The 27,037-nt window shown below is 46.4% G+C and overlaps 1 protein-coding gene across 3 annotated transcripts in view; it reads right to left on the bottom strand.

Moving 5' to 3' along the window:
• PAK3 (p21 (RAC1) activated kinase 3) overlaps nt 1-27,037 on the bottom strand; it is a 107,234-nt gene that overhangs the window by 24,126 nt on the left and 56,071 nt on the right. For all 3 annotated transcript variants that reach the window (XM_088527523.1, XM_088527522.1, XM_088527524.1), the window contains exons 2-3: nt 9,957-10,153; nt 1,337-1,437 (exon numbers count right to left, since the gene is read on the bottom strand). In XM_088527523.1, coding sequence (XP_088383649.1) covers nt 1,337-1,437; nt 9,957-10,131 — 276 coding nt within the window. In that variant the 5' untranslated portion in view covers nt 10,132-10,153. The remainder of the gene's footprint in view (nt 1-1,336; nt 1,438-9,956; nt 10,154-27,037) is intronic.

A 27,037-nucleotide genomic window follows, 5' to 3' on the forward strand; every position in this document is an offset into this window, starting at 1 on the left:
ATTGTGGTAGTAAGATATGAAGAACAGCAATGAAAATTAAATTGCACAATGAAGCAGCTACAGGGATAGACAGAGGAAAAAGGAGAAAAACCAGGACAGTACAATTGGAAAATTGGAAAATTGGAAAACTCAGAAGTAGCAGATTTATGAATATTTTCTGGAGAGAGATGAGCACATCTGGACATTTTAAATGACCATTTAATCAAGCCTTGGAGATCAGCACTGAATATGTTTTAAAGGTAGATTTTGTAAGTGCTGTCTATTTTTTAAAAACAAATAAACTAATCTATACACTCCAAGTACAACTCTCGCAAATGACCAAGGATGTCTCAATTTCAGTTCTTCTTTGAAGACACGCTACCATCAAACAAGTGATTTTTTTTTTTTTGCTTGTATTATGCTGAATCCTACTGCTACTCCTATGCTAAGTTTTACAGGTTTCTGAAACTTTTTGAGAGGAAAAAAGTAGTACTCTAAGGAAAAGTGAGGAAGAAATCACACATGGGGCTCAAATTCTGGCAACAGCTCCTCCTCTGCCCAGACAGCTGATTTGTCCCATCCTGGCTGTTGGGTTTATGCAGCCGGTCGACGGTAGCACACAAGACAGTTGGACGTACGATGGTAACACAGTCTGACCACTTAGCTCACAGGGTACTGGCAGCTTGGGGAGCCACTCGGGTTCCCTCTCTCTTCCCAGCTGAACTGAAGGCCAGCTGCCTGTCACCTGTGCTTCACTGATCCAGAAAAGGCTTTGAAGTCCCCTGCAAACTCCAAGGAGTTTCCATCAGACTCATTTTCCACAATGCTTTATACAATTTGGGATTGCCTGCTCCTTTACTACTGCATATGGGCTAGAAACACGTGGAATCACCTAACCTATGGAAATATTTTGGAAGCTAATTAAAATAAACAGCCTTCCACAACACTGCAGCTTTCTGAGCCATCTCCAAGAGCTGTCTGCAGAGCAGTTGGACTTTGCATTTTAGGGGTGATTGTCTAGAGAAAATCATATACTGTGCACGTGTGAGGATTTTTATGCCTTCCTAAGGACAGCAAATAACCAAAACCTATAGCAGCCTAGAGGACTGATAAAAGCAAACACCTACGTTCTCCCTAGTTCTCATTTTCCACAGATACTCTGCTGATAATCCTTGGAGAAAAAAAAAAAAAGGAGCCTGAATCAGAAGTGAAGCACGCCAAATTGCAAGCCCCACAAATAAAAAACTCTTTCTTCACAGCCTGGTTGCTGTCATCTGAAGTTTCTGGCAACAGAAGGCTTTTCTTACCATCGCAAAATAAAAGTTTTAGTAAAGCATGCAATACAGGGGTTACTTACTGTGAATTCTCCAGTGACAGCATCAAACCCCACATGAATTGTATGTTCAAAGTCTGAAGGAAGAGAGATCTCAGGACGCTCTTTCTCTTTCTTCTTGTTGGCTAGAGGCAAAACGTTAACACGCACTTATTTTTTGCACAGCTTTTCACACAAAACTTTTCACAATCATGTGTGGTCAAAATAGTACTTTAAAAAGAGAAAGTCAATCAAAGTGAATTTTACTTCACAAATAGACTCAAGTTACTACAAAATGAAATCATCATCCCTATTCTGAGCAGGTCTGGAAGGTGCATTTCAATTTTGATTTCTTCCAATCAATATCACAGCTGCCAAAATCAGGGACCTACTTTCATCAAAAGGCCTTCATAGGCCATCTCTAACTAGTACCATCTCTCCTATTCACTCTTTTTTTTTTTAATCAAGTTTTCACATCCAGCTACTAAGTCCTGTTTGACTTTGCACCCAGCACATGCAGGGGTGAGCCTGTTCACATGCCCTTCTCTTCTCCAGACACATTTTGAACCTGCTGTCAAACTCAACCACGTTGGAGGAAGCAGTTTTACAGATAATGACGTTCCTACAAGCCCTGTGGAAGAGGCAGCTGGGGAGAGGACACAGATCCTATTCCTGTCTTCTCACTGGGCAAAAGACTGAACCAGCAGCTCCATCTTTATTAAGAAACAGAGAATCTGCACAGCAACAAAATCCCATAGATACCATTACCATTGGAAAAGCTTCACTTAAGCCCACAGTTAACTAAGAGATAGAAATCCATAAAAAGGGGCTTTATTAGTCTCTTGTTTTTAAATCACTCCAATTTAATTGACAGAGTTTGGAATATCTTATTGAAGGAGAAAGACTTGAAAGCCAGTCAAGTTTCTCCTCTAACAGCTTTTGAAACAACTCTGTGGTCACTCATCTCTCATGCTCTTGACCATTGACTCACTGCAGTCCACTTTTATTGCCCTGGCAAAGAATGAATGGAAGCAAGGCAGAGCCGCTGCCTTCGCCCTGGCGCTCCAGGAATCTAGGTTCTGAGACTTTACTGAAACACAGTGATGATAACGACAGTTGTGGACGGCTCCCAAACACAGATAAACGTAGCAGGTAACACATATGCATCCATCCATCCATCCTATCAGCAGGTACCTCAAGGATTCAGCTTCCCTGGAGAAGCAGTATACTCCAGAAACAACTATCATGTGGTTGAAAAATACTGCGCAAAGCTATTTGTAGGGTTTTCTTTTATGCAAGTAGCATATCTGTAGCTGCTGAGATGGGGATCTGCCATCCCACCAAGCATGCTTGCCATTACAGTGGAAGAACAACAAGCTAATGAAAGGAGCAGAACAAATGCTGGGCTGCATTAAGAAGAGCGTCTCCAGCAGGTCGAGGGAGGTGATCCTGCCCCTCTACTCAGCCCTGGTGAGGCCGCATCTGGAGTATTGTGTCCAGTTCTGGGCTCCACAGAACAAGAGGGATGTGGAGCTGCTGGAGAGAGTCCAGCGCAGGGCTACAAGGATGACCAGGGGCCTGGAACATCTGCCCTATGAGGAGAGACTGAGGGAGCTGGGCCTGTTCAGCCTGGAGAAGAGAAGGCTGAGAGGGGATCTAATCAGTGTATATAAATACCTCAAGGGAGGGAGTGCAGAGGACGGGGATGGTCTCTTTTCAGTGGTGGCCACTGATAGGACTAGAGGAAATGGCCGGAAACTGAAACATCAAAAATTCCATAGGAACTTAAGGAAAAATTTCTTAACAGTGAGGGTGACAGAGCACTGGAACAGGCTGCCCAGAGACGTTGTAGAGTCTCCTTCTCTGGAGATCTTCAAAACCCGCTTGGATGCAGTCCTGTGCCACGTGCTCTAGGTGTCCCTGCGTATGCAGGGGGGTTGGACTAGATGATCTCTAGAGGTCCCTTCCAACCCTAAGCATTCTATGATTCTATGAAATATAAAAGTGCCCATTTGCAGGGAGCAAAAGTTGATAGGACAAATTCAGGAAATAAGGTACACAAAATGTGTTGAAAGCACAAAATCACACCAGTCTTTAAACCAAGCACTCTGCTTCTCAGGATCCCATCTCTCCCCTGCTCCTCTTCCTACTGGTATAATGTGAATCTGATTTGCACATCGTGGTCCTGAGCAGGCTGGGTTGGTGAATCTGATGTGACAGCTTCACACTAACAGTTGTGGGAGCTCCAAGGACATATGAGAAGTTCGTACCATGTCTGTCACATCAGATCTCTAGGTATGAGTGCATTGCCATTTATCAATATTAATAGGAAAAAGAGTACACATTATAGCTACACATCAGTGGGAGAGTAAGGAGCAATAGCTCAGTTTCTGCCTTTGCCTTCTGCAGCATTACTGCCTGCCATCCACACGCATTAAAAATGATTCGATGGAGACAACTTAGTGTGTGTTTTATTTCACACGCAAACTTCCCTCTCCTACCACTACCAGGTGAGGTGGAGCATACATAGTGAAATCCATTTTCCAGCAGGAGCATAGTGAAATCCATTTTTCTGGCACACCAGCCTTCTTATATACTGCACTATGCTCATGGACTTGATTAATAATATACAGTTTCATTAGGTGTTTTAGTGTTATGCTTGCCAACTTTATGAGTTTACCTAAAAGTCTCATGTAAAGGCAGAGCTTACTATATATACCCACATCCCTCACAGCTGGGGCCTCTCTTCACACAGAGCAGCTCCAGGAGGCAAGTCAATGCAAGCAATGCAAGTCACTGCAGTGGAGGAAAGTGTCTCCCCACATTTTTCTTCTATCTTATAGCCTCCCACAGTTGCAAGATGCTCTCCACTTCGTAATTAAAATCCAGAGCATCTTGGACAGCTCTCATCCCTCCTCTGCGCCGTCGCATGCATCCTCAGTAAATAATTGTCACCTTCTGCCCATACTCCAAAACCCTTTGTGTGTCAACTGATGAATTATTTTCATTGGGCATTTGATAGAGACAGTAGCAATGTGTTCAATATGATTGCATGTTTTTTTTTCCTCTAAGGTGCTGTTGCTTTAATTCTTAGGATGGATGTTGCCAGCAACAACACGTTGCCTCCATTCCGCAGATTCAACTTTATTGTAGGTATCAAAATTGGCTCCCCTACCTTGTCATTTGTGAGCGAGTACAGTGAAAGTTAGATTTAAAGGGTCATCAAATGCAGTTGAAAACAACAGTTAAATCTATAAGCGAAACAAGGTGTTACACAAAACATTCCATCAAAAATGGCATTTGTCCTTTCCAGGCCGTCCCTGCCACAAGACAAGTATTCTCACTCACTTCCCCCAAGATTTGGCTCTTCTGCTTCATAAATCTCTGCCATGAGCCTGTGTATGTAAACCCTCCATCCCAAAACAACCTGATAAAATGTAAATCAAACAGGAAATTAAACACCTCCTTGTAACATCCCTCCATCTAAACACTGACGTTTCTGTCTACGCCCTGCAACCCAAATCACTTCTGTTTTACGTAAACTCTCAAAGTAATGTGAAGGCCTGACTGCTCCAAAGCAATGAACGGCTGGATTTAATGGTTTTATACAGGGCATTTCTATGTGATGTTTTATAAAAGGTTCCAGCTGCCCAGGCACTTCAGTCCCCGCCATGCGAGCTGGCCGCAAAGGGCCACCCACACCACCCCAGCACCGCTACCACGGGCGGACAGAGAACACGGCAAGTGTTTGCTCTTCTCGACTGCGCCATCCCCGTTCCTCTCATGACGCCAGGACAGCAGTTCTTTGGCAGGCAAGCATGACTCAGCTAAGTGGCAATTTTTTTTTCCCCTGGAGAAGGAATGGTTTGACCTCCTGCTTATGGCCTCCAGCTTACTGTCCTCCACTCATCACATCCCACTTATTCCTCTGTCCCCTCACATCCCCTGCAGGCACTCATCTGCTCTTCCTCCTGCCCTCCTTCCCACTCTCTCCCTCCTGCCCTACCCCAGCATCCAGTTCTTTCCTTCTCCTCCATAGTCTTTAAGCCCTCAGGCTTTTCACCATCCCTCTTTTCTTGGTATTAAATACAGGAAGCCACCAGACGACTAATGGTCACACTCTGCTCCTATCTACCGCCAAATGTAAAGCAACTTCACTGGGTGTGATATTTTTAACCCAATAACCTTCATACGGATGTAACTTTTTAGCTGAAAGGGGTCTGACCCACAGGCGTCTCTTCCCCTCCCATTTCTTTAGGCCGAATGTTCTACAGTACCTCCGTGGAGCCACCAGTTCACACATGACATTAATTCATTTTAAAACACAGTAATTTCGGGAGGTTCAAAGAAAGAACAAAGCTGTATCCGAACAACTGGAAGAATTCAAGTCCTTTCTTCCTCCTCCCAAATCTCCTGAGGTAACAGTCCTGTTTTTTAAAGAGATGTTAATGCTGTGAGCTCCACTGAGGCTACCATCACCATCACCACCTGAGGGAAAGGACGGGCAGTTTTACAGCCACAGCGTGGACTGTGGGAGAGCTGCTCCAGCTCCTCCTTTGCAGAGATTTCCTAAGGGACACCAAACGAGCATTTCAGGACCTCTGTCTTGGCTGCTGTATCAAGCAATGAGAGGAGGGCAGGTCTGAAGGAAAAGATCAGGACACTAATGCCTGAAGTGTCTTGTTTGGACTACAGATGCATGGAGGAACCCTACATACGTGAAAGAATCAAGTTGCTACAGTTTTGAGCAGAAACACCCTGCCATGGTGTTTTCTTACCATCTGTTTACTGGCTCCAGCACCGGACTACTAAAATAAATCTCTGATGCCGCAGAGCATTGCACTAGATGAGAGCAGCCATATTAATCATCTTTTGTTTTGATAAGCAGGCCTCCCCGCGGCGTGTCGCGGAGGCTCTGAGGCATGCACAAGCCAGCTGATACCCTGACCTACAAGCCAGCCACGAGATGAATCCACCTCAAGGGGCTCGGCCAGCCAAGTTGAATTTCCTCCATTTATTATTTCACTCAGCAAAATTAAGCTATAAATTTTAGCTTATTTTCCCTCACAGTCACATTTAAAATCATGATACTTCTGTGTTTGCTAAGCCTGCTCTGACTGATAGTTAAATTGCATCTATCTTTAATGACACAAATCCTTTCCAAGAAGGATATTTCTGAATCTCCCCATTTTTGCACGTGTTTCACACAGCACCACCTCTTTCAGAAATGTTCCCTAGTGACAGGTAATACCAAGTCATTCAGGTGACCCAAGTCACTCTAGGAATTAAACAAACTAGGAGGGGTTTTAATTGTGGCCTTTAGAAAGAACCAATTGAAAATTAACTTGGCTCCCAGAAGGAACACAGAGCCAACAATGAGAGCTGCCTGCCGGATGGGCCCGTCCAGCACGGCTAAGAGCACCAGATATATTAGAAACTGAGCCTATACATATGTGTATATATAAACAGGTATATATAAACTGAGACTCCCACTGCTGGGGAGCAGTTCTGAGTGCCAAATGCCCTCTAACATCATCACATGCCCTACAAGAGATGCACAGGGTGAGCTGGAGCTTGGAGGCATGGGCCACGATGGGGACTTTGAGGGGACTGATGCACACAGAAGGCAGTGGCAGGGTAGAGACTGCCTTCATTACCAGAGAGGATGGGGATCAGGATTTTCCTAGGTCCTACAGTTTCATTTCCCCTATTCCCACTGATCTCTCCTTAGTTTATTTCCATTGTTTCCCTTGTTTCCTACATCCTAGTGCCTTCTGCTCCTCCCCTCTCCCAGTCCTGCTTCTCTAGCTTGCTTCTCCCTACAAGATCACTTGTTTTAAATATTTAAAACATTTTAATCCTGCATCCTTCCTGCTGCATTGCTGCTTCCTCACAAGCCCAAGCCAAGCCCATGGTCCCTTCCTCAGAGACAAGAGGCCGGGTGGAAAAGCCCTTGGACCACAGTAGCAGGGATGTGACTCTAGGGGGAAAAAGCATCAGGCAGTACAAGCAAAAAGCTTTCCAGGGCAGTACCTGTGCTCACAGAGACAGCCCCAGAACCTACTGCATGCTGCTCTTCTCACTCCTCAGTCCAAACATCACTTGGTTCACATCCTTCCTGAAATCCAGCAATTACCCCCGGGGGCCTGCATGCTCACCACCACAGGCAGCATTTCCTCATCTGCTCCCCAGTCAACCCAGTGTCACCCCAAGCATCTCTGCTCTTTTCTAACGTGCGTCACCAGGCTTAGTAAGGTTTTCCAAATAACAGCTCCTCCAGAGCAGGAAGAATAGCTATGATTATTTTGCAAGACTCCAAGGAAAGTCATTTCTTTTTACCTTTCAGTAATTCAGTGCTATACTTTTGGCACAAGTACAAGAACACTTGTTTTCTTCCAGTCCTAACAGAAAAATTCCTCTGACACAGTCATCACACACAAATATACCCTATTTTTGCTCTGCCTTAATGCAAGATTCACCTCTGCCTTCATTTGCAGACATGAGTTACAGCTCCAGTAAGACAACACAGATTCTTGTGCTAACTGCCACCGAATCAGTTGGTGTGAGGAGCAGAACATTTGGAGATAGTCCAATCCTCCTGCTCAAAGCAGCACCAGCTACAGCAAGTTGCCAAGGACCATGACCTGTCAGATTTTGACAGCATCCAAGGACAGAGGCTCAACAGCCTCTCTGGGCAGCCTATTTCAGCACTTAATCATCCCTGAAGTAAAAAGTTTTTTCTTATATTTCAAATGAATTTCTTGTTTTTCAGTTTATGTCCATTGCCTTTTGTCCTGTCACTGAATATCCCAAGAAGAATCTGTGTCTTCTTTACGGCCTGCCATCATCATCATATCTTTACAAATTAGAAAGATTTCTGCTGAGCCTTCTCTCTCCAGGCTGAACAATTCCAGTGTTCTCAGGTTCTGCTTGCATGACAGATGCTCCAATCCCTTAATCATCTTGGTGGCCAAGACTTGTTTCAATAGCTTAATGTCTCTCCTGCCAGCACTGGACACAACACTCCAGGTGTATCTCACCAGGGCTGGGCAGAAGAGAGGGATCTCTTCTGACCTGCTGGTAATGCTCTGCCTAATGCAGCCCCAGATAGTGTTGGCCTTCTGCCATGGGGGCACATTGCTGGCTCAAGGTAAACTTGCTGTCCAGCAGAAACCCCAGGTCTTTTCCCAAAAAGCTGCTTTCTAGCCAGCTGGTGCATGGGCTTATTCCTCCCCAGCTGCAAGACTTCACATTTTCCTTCTCTGAACTTCATGTGGTTCCTCTTGATCCATTTCTCCAGAAGTCAAGGTGGCAAAGCCATCTTATTTATCATCCACTCCCCTCTTTTTTTTTTTTTTTTTTCCTTCTTTCTTTGTATCAGGTGCAAATCTGCTCGGGGTACACTCTGTCCCAACATCTAAGTCATTAATGAAGATGCTGAACAGTACTGAACCCAGCATCCATGTCTGGGGTGCACCACTAGTGACTGGCCTCCAGCTGGACATCATGCTACTGATCACCACCCTTTGAGCCCATCAGTTCAGCTAGTTTTCAATCTGCCTTGCTCTCCACTTATTTAGCCCATACTTTAGCAGTTGGTCTAGGAAGATGCTATGGGAGACAGTGTCAAACACCTTACTGAAGTCAAGAATAACATCCACTGCTTTCCCCTTATCCTCCAAGCTAGCTGGGGTCACTGTAGAAAGCCATCAGGCTGGTTAAGCACAATTTTCTCTTCACAAATCCATGCTGACTATTCTCAATCACCTTCTTGTCCTTCATGTGTTTGGAAACAGTTTCCAGGAAAATTTACTCCATCTCCTTCCCATGCACTGAGGTGAGGCTGAGCAGCCTGTAGTTCCCTGGATTCTCCTTCTTACCATTCTTGAAGATGGGAGCAATATTTATGCTCTTCCAGTTCTCAGCAGCCTTCTCTCATCACCATGACTTTTCAAAGACAATTAAGAGTGCCTTCAGAATGACACTGGCCAGTCCCTTTCGCACTCAGCATGCATCTCATTTGGTCCCATACTATTAAAAAAAAGGACTACAGTTCCCTTAATTCTTCAGATGCCCTAATTAAGCCACAGTCCTTTCTGCAAAGGCATTTCAAAGAAAATGCTGTTTCCTGCATGTTTAAAAACCCAAGACTTTTGGTGTAGCCACACTCAACAGCTTTTATAACAAGGTATCCATATCCACCAACACTGTAAAAGTAACAAGCAATAACTTGCCTCTATTCCTGCGAGGCGAGTGCATTAAAAAAAATAAATGAATAAATAAAATGAGGCATGTTGCTTTCTTAGTTCTTCAATTGCAATTCCCAAAGGATGGAATCGCAGCTTCCTGGTTTCACCACAAATGCAAAGCAAAATCTAAAGAAAAAAGATTCTCCATCTTAACTGGAAAGGTATTTTAAAAATGGTTTACACAGAACACAAAGTGTGCACATGTCCTACTAGCTTCTCAAACGCAAGAAAGTAACTGACTAAACATCTTCTTTTAAAGTATGGCAGTAATTGGAACAGAAGGCTTGGGAAGGACTTTAATTACCATGTTCAGCAACTGAAACAGAAAGAAAACAGAGGCAGAAAGTAGACACATAACCAACAACCGAGAGAAAATCCAGCAAGGATGCAGCCCATTTGCACTGCTGATACGTTACTTTTATCCCCTCCTCCTGGGAAGATGGAGCGAAGCCTGGCTTTCTTGTTCTTCTCCTCCGGGGCCATGGGGAGCGGTTTTGAGCTGTGGTTTAGTGCTGAGGAATCGCGATTGTTGCTGTTCATTCTCAACGGCGGGGCTGGAGGTTTCTCTTCAATATCCAAACTATCGGACATCTTCAGCACCCCTCACAGCCTCCTGCAAAAAAGCAGAACAGAAAGCATGCCTATCACTTGAAGCCACCAAGGCTGGTTTCTTGGCAGGGACATGAAGGAGAGGGCAAGAAAAAGCTTTGGTGGAATAAGGAGACCTGGCTATTAGGAGTTTGCTTTGAATAGGGTACTGCTGGGCACTATAAATAATTCGTAAAAATTACTATTAAAGGGTTTTACCCCTATTGAAGGCTTTTAAACTTTCTTTTTCTGCTATTGCTGTTTAGAAAGCAAATTGCAAATCTTCCTCTCAAATCAACACCAGACTTCTTCCAGTTCTGAGAAAAGCAGCACTGATTGAAAAAGAAATTGAAAACAAATACCCAGAGTTGTTACACAACATGTCTCAGTAAGTGGGGTAAGCCCTGTGAAACTCCCACCCTCTCTAGTGTATCTTAAATATTCACATTCAAGTCTGGACTATGCAGCTGATATAACAAATGAGCACTGCTTGGGAAAACGAACTCCAACTGATTTAAGACCTGAAAATAGAGTATGATTTCAAATCGATCAGATGCAATGTGGGCTATATTACATATTTTCAAAGGTTATAATTCTGCAAGTACCTTTCATTCCCACTCCTTTGCAGTCAGCGCAGCTCCATTTAAGGCAGGCGTGTGCAGACCACTGCGCTCCCTCCCTGTGCTGATTCACAGACAACGCAAGTTATTACAGCCACCATCTATTCTCCTAAAATTACAATGAAGCAATTTGTTTTTTAGCCGTGAAAGTCGTGATTTCCTGTAGAAGTATGAGCCAAACCTGGTGACTGTCACCTACACAACAGGTCCCGAAGCACCGCTAATGAGCACGGCTGCTCTTGCTTAGGTGAGCTATTGCTGCCATGCGCTCACAGCCAGGCTAAAGCTCCCAGCAACTACATTTGCTTGGATACAACTGAGGTTCTGCTAGGATTTCCAGCTGATAGGTTATTAGGGGATAACTGAATCCACGCTGCTCGGATTGGGGCAGACCCAAACCTAGGGAACTGAAGCAGCTCCCCCGCTGCAGGGCAGCTCAGCTAGAGCTCTGCCCCAGGCCCGGCATCGTGCAATAGCTCACGCTCCCTTGGCAAAGCCACGGGCTCCCAGGCAGCTGCTTTTTGGGCAGAAAGCTGCTTTTGTTGGGTGGGAGGCAGCAGCTGGTGCCCGGCAGAGGGCCCTGTGACAGGACACGTGCATGGGCTCTGAGCTGTGCGGTCCCACAGGAGCAGCCAGCACCAAGCCCAGGCCGAGCGCCGCTGCGGCTCCCCAGCGCGGCCACCCTACTTACCCACAGAACCAAGCACTTCTTGTGCATGTGGGTCAAACAGTGAACGGTAATAACTGCGTAGTTCCTAACATCACACAGATGAGGTATTCCAGTAACGAGGAAAAAACAGCCAGAGGCGAGAAAGCTTGTGTCCCCTCCACAAGCCACGGACGGGTACCTGCCCGGGTGAGCAGAGCAGGCCGGAGCCGGGTCAGTTCCCAAGAGCCGGGGGATCCCGCAGGCACCGCCCGAGGTCTCGGCGGCCCCTCGGCCACGTCCCACCGTGAGCGAGGCCGGCGCTGCCGCAGCGGCCGCGCGGCCCTCGGCTCCACAAAGGCTCCCGTCAAGGGCTCCTGGCCCACTCTGCCCATGATGTAATGATTTCCCCGACGCTCAAAGGAACACTATATTTTTGTTCAGAGCTGTTTCAGGCGTGGGTTCAAGAACTGCACAAAGCTCTTTTATTCACTCCGAGGCCAAAAAAAAAAAAAAAAAAAGAAAAGAAAAAAAGAGGAAAAAAAAAAGGCAGGGGGGAAGATAGCTTGAAAGGTTTAACAGTTGATATCAGCTTCCTAGCACTGGTCTGAAGAAAAACTAAAGCAAACAAGGCAAAACACACCGAGAGACTGGCAGCTTATGGTTTTCCCGCTCTGAGTACCTCCATGCTCTCGGTCACTTGAATTCTGAGCATTTCAACGTACCACTGCGTAACGACAAGAGCACGTTCACTGTCACACACAGCACAGACTTCAGCATTTTGCACTGCTTCACTCCGATTTCAACTGGGACAAAACCTGCAAATAACGGAGGGCCAGCAAGATACAGTCACCTCACAAACACTTTAGATCTATATTGCAGAGAAGCACCAATAACCCTTGTTAAAGACTACCCTGGGGCCACTTTTCCCTGCAACCGTAATGAGTCCTTGTCCTGCAATTCTTATACTGCACTGGGTGTCTCCATCCCAAATCTCCTACTGTTTGTTGGAAGCAATTCTGCTGTATCCACTGCATCAGTCAAATTCTATTGCCCTTTTACTTTTTTTTTTTATTATTTAAAGAGATGCTGATGAGATTAGAAGTTCAAAGCTGAAAAGCTTCATTTCTAATAAATGTGAATTTTACTCAGATTTTCATTCTTTGGACTTTACCTTTCAAAACAAATCGCTCTTATCATCAGATAAATAAGCAACATGCAACCAAGCATGTCTAGGAAACCTGGGCCCAAACGATGCATTCAGCCCCTTGATTAGAAGGGACTCTCACCACATTTCCATGCCTGGAAATGACACCTACTTCCTTATTAAACATCCCTTCTTCCTCCATGAGATTCTCCACTTAAAATACGCACCAGTTCCGTGAGTTTTTGTTGTGTCTCCCTGGAGGCTCCAAGTGACCTGTCCAGTGACCCAACTTGGCAGAAGGGACCTGTCCACAGCCCAGGCTGGAGCACCCAGAACCAAACCATGCCAGAGCCGCGGGAGCTGCCGGGCTCTCCTCAGGGCCACTTTGGGAAGAGGCAGCCCATGCCTGCCACGAGAACAGGCTGCACCATCAACAGGATTTTCTCACCTCAGTCCTCCAGGATCTCATTTGTGTGGGCCAGGCTGCTCTGGTAACTCTTTTGATTTTAAATAAGCTGATAATGATTTAACATGCATGCCACAAAAAGGACAGACATCCAATACCGACTCCCAGAGAAAATCCCTTTCAGCATCCATTGGCATTTAGGATTATTTATGGAAATAGAGTCTTGTACTTAAAACAGAGCAACAAAAGTGCATGCAAACCTTCCAGCCAGGGCTTCGCTGCCCAGTCTCAAAAGCTGAAAGAAACTTCTCAGCCAGGTCAGTTGCCTCTGCACAACACCCCAGCGTAAAAGCAAACATTGACTTTAAATCCATGGCACTCAGCTCCTCCATGACTCAGTTCCCCCTGTGCAAAAACCTGCTTTGTAATATTCTTGCACCTAGTTCTTGCCAAGCTAGGTAAAGGAAAGGAAGATATATAAGGCACCCAAAGGCCTTCCAAACAACACAGGTGCAAAAAAAATGGTTTGATTCAGTTCAAGTTCAGAGCAGAATCTCATGAAGAGCCTTTATCCTCATGAGCTCTTCACCTGCATGGATCTGGGGAACACTGTTTGTAGCTCCATTTCAAATAGCTTTCTTAGGTTAGTCACGTTATTTCCAAGACTGCAGCATTCAGACATGACTGGTTCCAATTAAAACTCACAAAGAGCATCCTGTTTTCAGAGACACTGGTGTTCATTTTCAAAGCCTCGGAGATACTATTGCAGCTTGTGATGCAGCAGAACTGCCCCTTGGCTCCCTCGATTGGAAGAAGCTCTGCCAACTCTCAGGCAGGCGCGCCACAAACGTAACCTGAAGATGCAATGCTCTTTTCTCACAGAGCTCTTTGTTTATAAATATACTTCCTCCAAAAGATATTTTATTACTTGGTTATACAGGCTAAATTCTGCTCCCAGGGCAACTGGTCCATTCCCCAGAAATCCATGGGGCTGTAACCGAGAAGGAGCTTTTCCTTCCTCGCTGTGGAGCAGGGAGACGCTCTGTTTGTTAAGCTCTATTTGCAGGTATTCATACAGCACTTTCCAGGCCAGCACAGCATCTGTTTTTCAGCATCTGCATATTTGCAGTCTTCTTGCAATTCACTGGGAAGTACAGCTGGTTAGCAGGACAGAATGGATGCAGTGAGTGCTTCACTACTTACAAGAGACACTTGATGCCTTCTCCAAAAAAAAAAAAAAAAAAAAAAAAAAACCCCACACACGGAGAAGTTAAAACATTAAACTAAGGCAGGAAAACAGGCTCCGAGCCACACAACTTACTCAAGCTCAATAACATCTTTGAGGAGAGCACACTCTGCTTCTGTTAGCAAACAGCCTGTAAGAAGCTTATGATCTCCTCCAATGTTTTCAGTTATTTCAAAATTATTCCCAGAAACTCTACAAGTAACTTCTGGCCTCTGAACTAACTGTTCACAGGCAACTCATCGGATGGAGGGGTATCTGGAAGGCAAGTTGTATCCAATCAAAACCACCCCTGGTCACCAGCGCGCATAACTATTTCTTTTCTGAGACTGGATAAACACAAGGCTAAGAATCAAGTTTCTCTTATGAAATGTAGCATTAAGCACTTTAAGTGACTCATTAATTCTGGTTCAAAATTCACTCTTGACAGTAAGTGCATTTTTTCAGGAATATAATCCAGAAATGAGCACAGAAGGAATGCGAATGCACTAACAGTGAATGTCATAGTTTTATTCAGCTAGTAGTTCTTCAGTATCGTCTTTGCCTGAATCGAAAAAATTCACCAAATGAGACATTCCAGGCAGGAATGGACCAAGATTTTGGAGCTTGCCAAAACTAAAAAAGGAAACCTGCAAGCGAAGCCTCCGCTCTCCAAACCCTCCACCTTGCTCCCTAATCACGCTGCTTGCCAGACACCAGGCCAACCATGGGTAACACTCCGCAAACTGCGCCTGACGTTTTCATCTCTCAGCTTCTCCTTGTTTTACCCCCTTTAAGGCCTTCTTCCCACACAATGGAAATGTGTTGCTCTTCTGCAGACTCCAAAAGCTCCATGGTGCCTGACACACATTCCCTTTTTCAGGTGCAGAAAGTACCAGGACTTCCCCAGGGACCAGGGTCCCTATAGCTTCCCCTCTCCACCCTGAGACACGGTTCCTTGGGCTACGGTCCCAATCCTGCAAAGCACAGGGTTGTGTTAAAATCACTAAAGGCAGCAATGTTTAAAGCTAAGCATATGTTTAGGGGCAGTGCTTGAGCGCATAAGGTAACACCAAAAAGGCCACCGAGGCTCGAGCGCAGCAGTGAGCCGCCACGGAAGCGGGAACGGGATGGAGCAGGAGCCGCTCTCCTGCACGCTGGGACTGGACTGAGGCCTGTAACACACCTCGGACCAGCATGTTTTCCTTGTGGGTGTTTTTTAATCCCATCAAAACAAAAGCAATCCATTCAAACCATGTGCACGCCGGGATCCTGGCCACTCATTAAAACCACATGGAGCTTTGGGATGGCTATATGCCCTAGGAGGGGAAGAAGAGTGTGTATAGAGGCTAAGAGAGAGGAAAACAGCTTTGCAGACTGAAACTTTGCCTGGGTATTCATTGCTTAAACCTCCTAGCAGCAGAGCAAGGCAGGGAAGCCTATTCCAACAGGCCGTGCACAGCGAGCACCTCGCAGCAGCACGAGCATTGGAGGGCGGTCTGTGAAACCACTGCAGAGCCGCCTCATGCACACACTGCCGGGCACGAAAACAGAGACACGGGGCCATAAGGAAGATAACGGAGCGTTCACAGCTGCGTTATCACAAAAGCCACCGTGGCAACAGTAGGCCAAGCAGCCTCTTGGTGGTTATTTTCAGAAAAGGCTGATGGCGTATTGATCTTGAAGCGTTAACAAATACACTTCTAGGTGACCATTTTAGATCAGAAGAGTGACCTAACTTCATATGACGGGTCACATGCTGATGATGGAAAAAGTGGCCAATTAACTAGGTCACTAGGGCCCTTCTGTCACCCAGCGAAGAGAGCTTCCTGGGTGCCTTGGAAGATCTACCAGCCATCAATACCCCCTTGCACCCAATCCCAAGCAGCTACAAGGACATTTTGGTCATATTGTGAATCACAGATCAAAACAAGGAAGTTGTCTCTGAATCACTGCATCTGGTACGTGCTTAAAGCAGTACAGTGATGAACACTCGAGAAGGAACCAAAAGGGGAAGAGCTGAAATGACCAAAATGGGGTGACACATCCCAGCACTGTTCCATGCAGCATTTTTTCATATAATGGTTAATAGTTCCTGCTGACTGATGAGATATATTGAAAAAAAATCAGCAGTTCCATGTAAAAGGAAAAAAGCCAAAAGCCTTGCTTACCACTCTACTCCTTTTCCTTTTTGCTTAGACAGCTGAGAGGCACTACACAATTGAAAGGATGTCTTAAAACCAATACATATATCCTACATCCCATGGGATCGCATCCTTTGCTCTTGCCTACAAGTGAATGCTTTTGTGTGAAAAGGACTGTGAGGTCAAACCACTTCAGATGGAGCTGTGAACTCTGAAGCCCTGTTTAAACTCTAATTCACTTTTGTTTTCTCAAAGAAGTCACAATAAACCAAAAAGACCTGCTGTTTGGAGACACCTATATGACAACATCAACAAAAATCACATGACCTTAACTTGGATTAAAATACGCAACACAATTATTTCAGTTTTGAGTTAGCAACTTGAAGTCAAACCTAAAGCACAGCCCAGGAAGGTAACCTGTGAACATACTCCAAGCAATCTACTTCCAATGACCTAAGAGTCAATTAAGTGTCATAATAAAGAGTACTCGACCCCTCACAGCATCTTTAAAGTGATTTAAATTAATGCTTTATAATTAACAGGTAAAGTGGAGCCATAACCAACCCCAATTCAAGCGACAACCAGTAATTCTTCAGCCACAGTAAACCAACAGGCTCCATAATCCATGTTGACCAACTTCTTGCAGATTCAGGCTGAAGATACTTTGCTTAGTTGGCCAGTCAATCTGATTTCAGAGCAAAAAAACCTACACTATCCAAACATTTTTTCTACTAGAAAAATGCATCTCTGTCAGGAACAGTCAATTTCAAGTAGCTTAACCAACGTCATATGTTTATATTAGTTGAGCTGGAGAAACACTAGTCTCCAAACTGATCCTCTGAATCTAAACCTGGTCTGGTGACTTACACCACCGGCTTGAGCACAACGGCACCTTGACACCTGAAATTACGATCTGACAGGATCTGAGCAGTACCTGGAGTTACATGGCAGGAAACACAATCACAGAATCCTTATGGTTGGAAGGGATTTCTAGAGGTCATGTAGTCCAACCCCCCTGCACATGCAGGGTCACGTAGAGCGCGTGGCACAGCACTGCATCCAAGTGGGTTTTGAAGATCTGAGAAGGAGACTCCACAACCTCTCTGGGCAGCCTGTTCCAGCACTCTGTCACCCTCAACTGTTAAAAAAATTTTCCTTAAGTTCCTGTGGCACTTTTGATGCTTTAGTTTATGGCCATTTCCTCTAGTCCTATTGGTGGCCACCAGTGAAAAGAGGCTGGCCCCATCCTCCTCACTGCCTCCCTTGAGGTATTTATATACACTGATTAGATCCCCTCTCAGCCTTCTCTTCTCCAGGTTGAACAGGCCCAGCTCCCTCAGCCTCTCCTCATAGGGCAGATGTTCCAGGCCCCTGAACATCCTTGTAGCCCTGCGCTGGACTCTCTCCAGCAGCTCCACATCCCTCTTGAGCATGGTCGGAAAAATGATTGTGGCAATTCAGCACAAGAATTTCACCCCTTTCTCCAAAAGCCTGATGAAGATGCATTAGGCGTCAAACTAGGCAAGTCCAGTAAGGCGCCACACTATCGCTCATGGCTAATCTGCACCCAGGGAAAGTCATGCTGTGGTATGGTATCAAAGCCAACGTGCCTTATTTTAACATCACACACCTCCCTTCTACATGAAGGGGCGTCAAGAGTTCTAGAGCCAGGAAAGCAGGCAATGTTCCTAGTGCTGGTAGGAAAACCTGTCTTTCAGCTGCAGACAAGGCTTTGGGACACGCTGGCTGAATTGCCTGTTCTTCCATAGGCCTTTGGCAAGTCAAAAATCTCTACCATGGTTTCCTTCCCTTCCCTTTCTTTTTAGCACGCCTGCAGCTGGGGCAGTGTTTATCTCCCGCTCGCAGGCACAGCACCTCACTGCAGACGGTGCTGCCTGCAGAACAGATGCTTGGACACACAGCTACCAGGCAGCCCCAGGTCTGGGAACAGACCTGGGCAGCACCAGGGCGCATCCCAGGCCCCCCTCCCCACAGAGCTCTGCCGAAGCGAAGGAAGGGCTCAGGGCCCTGGCAACCAGCAGCTTGACAACCTGAATTTGGCCATTCTTTAGTGCAGTTCTGAACCGTGGCTATAGCTGGGCTGAGAGAGGAGCAGCAGCCACAGGGCCAGCCAAGGTAGGCTGGCTCTGAGCACCATGCCAGTGAGAGCTAAGGGAGCCAATGCTTGCTCTGCCACTTGGTAAAAAAGTTTCAATATATAAAATGTCCTTGACTTCGTATTCTACGTAGTCCTACTAAACTGCAGTAGGTGCATTAAAATGGCTCTTAAAAATGCAGTTGGCATCTTACCTATTGTGTGTTTTGTCTTTGTTTATATAAAAAGGAATTAAATCAAATTTGGGAGAAGGAAGTGAGGGACAGGCTCCTCCAGCTCCTTGCAGGGCTGCTGCTGTCCCTGCTCTTCCGCAGGTTACTCTCCGCTGCCACCCTCGCCAAAGCTGTGTTGTGATAAACAGGGGGGGCACAGACCTGCTGGACCCCCAGCGCAGTGCTGGCCCAGCCACCACTACCATTAGTAAAGAAAGGCCCTTTTGAGGCTCGCTGCCCTCACCCGCAAGGAGGATGAGCTCCACCTTCAGCAGCACCTCCTCAGGGCACTGGGGCAGGAAGGCCTTCGTATCCCCACTTACTTCCCCAGGGACAACGTTTTGCCTTTTATTCTTCACCAGGCCTTTTATTTACAGCTGACTAGCCTCATATATCTAATATTCACCTGCTACGTTAGTGATCTTATCGTGCGTAATGGCACATCTACCTTGGGGGTATTGCGGATGCGGAGCAGGCAGAGGGGGAAATGGAGCGGTTGCTGCGCACGATTTCCAGTCGCCAGCTAGACCCCGGCTGCAGAGCGGCTCGGAGGAACGGCGAGGAAAGCAAACGTTCAAATGCTATTCTTAGAATAAAGTAGGTCGGGAGAGAAATTAAACACACATGCAAAAAACCCAGCGCTACCACCAAGGTCCAGCATTTCCAACTCTCTAAAACGAGCATTCGTCAGCTTATGTCTGAGTGCTCAAAAAATATGTCTTTTTTTTGGCTCCAGAGTAGAGCTCTGCACCTTCTTATCCAACTCCACCTAACAACAGGAAAACAGATTACAGATCTCTTTCCACCTATATGAAAAAATAAACAGAAGGGAGGGAGAGGGATCCAGCTGCATTGCCCACAGCCCCTTGCAGACAGTCGGCAGCTCCCACCACTGAGAACATGGGTCCAGCACAGGATGAAATGACCTCCCAAATGGCAGTGGGATCCAGGAATAAGGACATCCTTACCTCAGTCAACCAAATGGAAAGTGTGTGAGCCAGCAGGGATTGCCCTATTTTTAGGAACAGCAACGCGTCAGCTACGAGCCGTGCCTACACCAGCGTGTGGGTATCGCGCACGGCTGGATTTTGCTTCCTATTTCCTGCCACTCTCCACGGCAGCTTCTCTGCACAAAGACACCTCGGCTGAGCAACCTGGGAGCACAGCCACAACCTGGCACAGAAGGATGCAGATGTCTGGTACAAGCACAGGATGCCAAGCTGTGCGTGTTCACGGCACCACATCGGGGCATGTGCCGGTGCTGAAGGTCTCTGCAGAATGCGCAGAGCTGCCTGCAACTGCTCCTTTAAAAAGGCAGAGCCTCTGTTGCTCAGCAAACATTTCTCTGGCAGCCCCAGGTCTTCATGCAAATGCCTGCAAAATACAAACTCCTCAAGCAGCAGTTGACACTAATGCAGTCTTGTATGAGGTCAAAGAAAGCACCAAAAATAAGGAGCCATCAAAAAGCACAGAAATAAGTAAACAAAGAAAAAAAGGCTGAAGAGGAAAGAGGACAACAACAGGACCCAAAATAGATTTCTTGTGCCAGCCACACATCACATTAATGGCAGAAAAGCTCTGCAAAGGAACTTGCTCTTAGAACAACTCATCAGCCATGGGCTGCCATGGGCTCAAGCCTGGAACTGCTCCATACCCCCTGCTTTGTATTTACAACAACTTCAGGCCTTTAAAGAAAATTGAAGTAAATTAATTGAGGAATTTACAAGGCACAAAATGACATTGTTATAAACCGCACAAGCAGCAAAGCAGGCTGAGAACTGGGGAGGAAAACACTGGCAACTAATACCTAGGCATGGAGATGTCTGAGGAAACCTCAACGGCAGCTACTGCTCCTTCACTCCCCTGCGGCAGGTGGGCACCGCGCAGCCCGAGCCCAGCGCCAACCAAGGCACCAAGAGGGGCCTCGGGCTGCAGAAGAGCCACTGAACCTTGGAAATGTGAAATAAAATGTTCTGAAGCCAGTGGGCAAATACAAGTTGGGGAAAAAAAAAAACACACCCACAAAACCAGTGGCTTTCATCACTTTAGCTGGACAGGAGCTGGCACACAAGAGTGATTCACTGCTTTGCAGCAGGGCCATGCAAACACAAAATGACAAACATAGCTGATAATAGAAACCACTGAGATAAAAACTTATGTCTCTGTGAGGTTTTATGTGACTACAATAGGCTTTGATTAAGAAATCAGAAGAACAATAAAAGACCACAGTATAATTTAAATAGATTTAAAAAACCCACTTCAACCAGCAGGTCTTCGGGTTTAACTGTGCTATAAGGGTCATGGCTGAGCAAGTCTGCTGCTGGTGAGGTTCATTCCTGGCCCCGTATTTACCCCGAGGTGTTTAAGGAAACTCTTAGTGTGAGATGTAGACGTCCTGCAGCCTCTGCTCGCCCCCTCGGAAGCCCCAGCACGGTCAAGGCAGGGAGGGACACTGCAGGCATGTGGGACAGAAGCCAATAAGCACAGCAACTGTGGGAAGCCAGTGACCCATCCCCTTTGCCAGCTAATGCCTAACACATCACGACAGACATTTGCTCAGACGGAAAAGGAGCGCCAAGCTGCGCTCCTGGGAACGTGACATTTCCCTCCGCACCTTGCTAGTCACCAGCACAGCCTGGTCACAAGCCAGGAGAAAGCACCCCAAAATAACCCTGCAGAGTGCATCCAAGAAAAACTTGCCTGTCTCCTAATGGGAGACTTCGGGGGACTTCAGAGTGCTGCAGGCAGCATAGTAATGCTAGCTGCAAAACTGGACCCATCATAAGAAGAAAATACTACCTTCTCTTTGCAAACTGCATGTCATGATACAGCAGCCAGCAACATCCTCACAACTTATGTTGATAACCTGCACCTTTGCCAGCCCTTCTCACCAGGCTACCATTGCCCCAGGTGAGACCAGTCAGAGCAAAAAAATAAAACGTCTGCTTATGTCCTCGCCTTTGACAGCACTGCTAGGCTGCTCAGAGACCTTCTCACTGTGGTCACAAACCTGGGCAAGGACAAAGGTTCCACAGAGAACTGGCCAAAGATACCCTAGAGCAGATGTTTAGAGTTTTGTTCTTTTCCCCCTTGTAATAAATATCAGAGGGAAACTTAAGGGCAGCACATATGAAAAGGCAGCGATCATCCTGTTTGCTTGGTCTCCAAACCTGAAAGAAACCATCCTCCTACATTTCAGAGAAGGCTCTTGGCCGAATTAATCATTCCTTGCAGCGCAAACAGCTCCTATTTGCCATCAGCAACAAAATAAGACAATAAAACCTTGGTGCACCAGAAAAGAGCAAATATTTACCTGGCATTAAGCAAACTTTTCCCAAGGTGCGGGCACAACTGTAAACAGGAGGAAGCACTAAGAAGAAAGCAGATCATAGGGGCTGTTTGCAACTACACACCTCACAGTCGGGAGGGACACGAAACTGGATCTCTTCTCTTTGGGAGATGAAAAAAATAAGTAAAAGCCACAAAGAACAACAAATTATTTATTAAAGAGCGTATGATACTACAGGAAAGCAAAACAAAACCTGAAATAATCTAGATGTTGACATTTCCACCAGGAGAAGCCAGGCACAAGGAAGGCTCTTTACTGTTATTTAATTCAATTTCTGCTTATCAGCATCAACAGCACAGTTAAAAGTACAAAGACTTTTAACACATTGAGTCTTATTCAATTCCCACTGAAGTCACTGAATAGACTCCAGTAATGCTGTATCAGGTTTCCATTGGTCCTTCCCATGTGAGGAGGTAAAGGCTCCTGCAAGGACTCAATTCACTGGTGCTGGGGAAGCCGTGGAGGGGAGGAGCGCAGAGCGCAGGCCCCAGCACGGGCACATCTATACCACTGCGTGCACACACTGCCACACATCCACCTCACCCTGGGACCTGGGGTCTCATCTGGGCCTGCTGCCTACCCAAGATGTGTGCACACATGAACAGTCCCTACTGCAAAATGTGGGCCACCACATCACTGTTTATTACTATTTCATTATCTTCCTTTTCAAGTCAGCCTCCAGCAGCTCTTGCTCCTAGATAAATACAACACTTAACTGGTGTTGTTTCTGTATTACTTGGTGTTTTAAAATATTTTCCTTTCATTATCCAGAAAAGACTACATAGAGTGATAATATTCTGCCCATCCAAACAGCCATTTACCTCAGGTCCACAACACCCTTTACCAGCTAACTAAACCCTTAACACCATACAGGTAATTTTCAATAACACCCATACGCAAATCTGATAATCTCAGGGTACTTCCGGAAGGATCAATAAGGTTTTATTTAGATAAGTCGCACACCTGCCTGCAAAGCCAGAGCCCTGGGCTGTCAGAAGCTGCCCAAAGTCAAGCCCCAGCCTTTCGGGAGAAGGGGGAGCAGCTCCGAAGGCAGCTCCAAAGGCTGCTGCGGTGCATCCCGCTCACTGCCCAGCCCGTCCTCTGCCCCCGGCTCAGCGGAGCTCACACGGCTGGCCAGGACACACACCAGCCTGCAGAGAATCTACAAATTTGTATACCAATGCACAGAGGGATTAAATTACTAGTCCAAATTGGCCTAATAAGCCTGTGGATGTAGAAATTAAATAACAGGCATATGCCACCACCTGCCCCTGACATACACCCCACACACTGCCTGGCATTCACCTCTAGCAGTGGTGACCTCTTGAGCCAAGAAATGAATTCAGAGTTTCTAGGTTCTACCCTGCTGTATGCACCACATCTAGAGTCTCAAATCTATACCCTGAATTAACACACACAAAGTATCTCCCATGCTCCAGTAAAGAGCAATCACAGTGATAGCTGAAGAGGATGACAGCAAAATCATCTTCTGCACTACCACACTTCTGCACATGCTGCCTATCCACCACGCAGAACAGCCAGCTCCAGATAAAGATAGCTGGAGTATCATCTTTATGAGCCCTTTACCCCACAGCAGAGGCAACTTGCAGCACCAACTCCTACCTGCCATACAGCTGTCCTGTCCCCTATAAAGGCACACACTCTGCTATGCTTACTCCCAATATTTCAACATCTAAACATCTGTCTCTAGCTAGAGTTATAGCTAGAGATAGGTGTATTTACACTGCTACATATAGAGCCATATACAGCTATAACATAGGCATTACCTACTCATCCCCCTGCTGAATGCACACCTTTCCTGCTAAAGGCACAACCACGATCCCTCGAGCTTGCAGCCTCTGCTCCTCAGTCAGTGGCTTTTTTTTTTTTTTTTTTTTTTTTTTTTTTTTAAATGACTCATTCCGCTGACAACATCCCCAAAATTTCTGCTGTTCTCAAGGGGATATATGGTCTTAAAAATATACCCTTCGATATCCAAACCAGACACAGAAGTGGAAAGGCTTTTCCCATCCTGTCTCCACGTGGGAGCACTGGGGCCGGGAATACGATGTTCTCTGGCACTGTAGCTTACTTATCACAGGACCTCTGGCCAACCGTCTAATTACAGTGTGCCTCGATTCCCCGCTCCTGTAGTTATGCTGCAACAAACCCCTGGTTGCCTGGGACGGATGCAGCGCTTTGGATTCTGCATCCCCACGGGCACGACGCAATCCGACAGGAACAGGCCGTGCTCTGGGGAGAGCCAAGGTCTCCGACTGGAGGTGGTCATGAATTTTTCAGCAAGTGGTGCGTCAGCGTCTTGGAAACTGAATCTTTTCCTGGGAACGTGCTACTGTTCAGGACGACTTCATCACATGGACATGCTTCTGGATAAAAGAGAGGGAACAGCATTTTCCTTGCCTTGGAGGGTATCTGCAGAGCAGGGACTTGGGGCTGTTACCAGGAATACTGGCAATTCCCAGCAGGAAGTGGTGCTATGTACACATGGTGACTAGGATATCACAAGCTCAGCTTCCAGAGAAGCCTTAGGACATTAGGATCTCCACTCAACCTCCCTCCAACCACGAAACACTGGCCCACTGGCCACCTCCCGGGGAGCCTGTGCAGGTTATTAAGTAGTTAAAGGCTGGAAAGTACTTGGAGGAGGTGGAAGGTGAGGCATGACTGTCATCTCCTGTTATCACTGTGGCACTCTGACAAACATGCCGCAGGCAACGTGGATCCATCCTGCCTATGAATCTGTGATGCTGGACTCCAACTGAAGACGTTTTCCAAGCGTGGCATGAGAGCTGTATCAAGTGAGCTGGGGATCCTAGCACAGGACCTCTTACGAGTGCTCTGAAGATGCAGAGCACAGACCCACACTCTCTTAACAAGCAAACTTAGCCACAAAATACAGCTCTGCCACATGCTTTCTTCTGAAAGAGTGCCTCTGCCAAAAGCTCCTGTTCCCCCAGGAGAGCTTGGGCTCGGGATCATCGGAGACACTCACCTGCCTGCCCTGTGGCTTCCTCGGCCCAGCTGACCCTGCTGCAGACGCTAGTCAAGCTTGCCTTAGTAAAACATTTAATCACAATTTAGGCTTTGATGTCAACACATTTAAAACGGGCCTACTTCTATTAGCAATCAGCATTACTGAATTTGGCACTCCAACACAGAACGGATTGAAGCGAAGGCTGAACTGGAGCAAGCGCGTTTACCCCAGACGTCTGCACCCCTCAGAGCAGCACATTTAAACCTGACGCAGTGAAGCCACTGCCACTTTCCTGACAAGCACACGACTTCCTCCTCCCAGGCTGACAGGACGGATTACCTTCATCTCTTTGGAACCCTGAAGACCCACGAAGTGTGTACACTGCAGTCGAAGCTTTGCCGGCAGTTCTTAAAGACATCCCTGAACTCACTTTTCCAGCAGGCGTTTCCAGCAGGCTCCGCAGCAGGGCTACAACCTCCCCCCAGCAGCAAGTGCTGTGGTGAGAGACTTGAGGAGAAGCTGCAGCCTCCCCTCTGGAGGCACTGGCAGCTTGGCCAGGGAGGAGAAATGGGCAGGGAGTTCAGTACCACAGGAATCATGTACCTCCAGTCTGCACCTGATCTACAGCCAGGAGAAAAATCCCCCTTGATAACTTGCTCAAAACAACTGTCTTAAATCCAATCTGTGTGCATGCCAGTGCTGTGTGTGCACACATCAAAAATCAGAAATAATCACGTGTCATCCAGCTATCTGCTAATCTCCTTCCCACCAAACTCTGTGGATATAGAGTAGCAGGGTATTAAAATGACGCAGCCAGATTATCCACGCAGGCAGCACCTCCACTTCTAGGTGCGCAGTTTCAGACAACTCACCTTCCCAAGACACTGGCAAAATAGGCACTGGTTTTGCAGAACAGCAAGAAACAGGGAGGCAATAAATTCTCTTCTCCACCCCTCCACTAAGCAATAAATTACTCGGCAAGTTGAGGGATAAAGAATCAATATAATAAGTCATTAAGCTGCAAGTAATAGTAGTAGAGAGCGGATAAGGGCCTGCTGACTAGAAATGCTATCAACAGAAACCCTATCAAGGAAAGTCTAAAACGCAGCAATAAAAGCATGCATGGAAAATAGAACACATTTTACGTTTCTCCTAGAAATATTATTTCCAGCCATCACCTTCTACTGTTTTACTTGGCACAAGTGCTTCTTACCATAAGAATTCTCTCTTCCATTAAGGATTTTATAAAGGAGACAAAATAAATAAATAAAAAATAAAAAAAGAGACAGGGAGCCTCTAAGTCTCTTTTGGCAAAACATAGCTCGTCTCAGTCTTTGTTCAGAAGGAGAGGCCAACCTGGCTACAAAACACTAGCAAACTACACACCACAGCCTGCTCTTGCCTCCGCAGGGCCCCCACCAAGGCAATACCGTGTCTGCACCTACCCTCTGAGCTTTCCTGAAACAAAAATCCTGTGCCCTCAACATCTTGCCCCTACATTTCTTTCCAGTCAAGGCCTAAATCTCATATATTCACTTTCAAATAACATTCTGGGATTCAGAAAGGCAGCACAGGAATTACTGGGCTATTGGCATTGCTCTGCTGCTTCCCACAGAAAGCACCGTCCAGCTCCTGGGAGAACCCAGCTCTGCCTCACCATCCAAGCGCCAAGCAAACTTCCATTTATCTGCCAGACAGGAGTTACTTAGACACAGCCCTGTACGGTACTTGCTGTGTCTCGCCAAAGCCAAAATCTTCGATATCAAGAGCCCACTTCAGTGAACGAGCGCGTTACTGGTGCTTCTACAGCCCATCCAAGCCAGAGCCCTCCCCACAAACTGCCAGGAGGGTGGTTAAGCAGTTTTCTTGGTGCTTTCAGGGAAACAGCAGGAGCTGATGAAGGATTTGGGAGCGCACTTCCTTCACTTATGGCTGGAACAGGATTCATGAGACAGGACAGATCTCTGATGACTTGCAACTTGAAGGAAGTTTCCTTGCCCTTTACTTGTCAGCAGTTTCACAGATCTCCAAGGGAAAGCAGCTTGAGTAAGA

This window comes from Tinamus guttatus, unplaced genomic scaffold (assembly GCF_059628265.1).
Source record: "Tinamus guttatus ecotype Peru unplaced genomic scaffold, ASM5962826v1 Tinamus_guttatus_pri_ptg000287l, whole genome shotgun sequence".
In the NCBI taxonomy this organism is placed as follows: Eukaryota; Metazoa; Chordata; class Aves; order Tinamiformes; family Tinamidae; genus Tinamus; species Tinamus guttatus.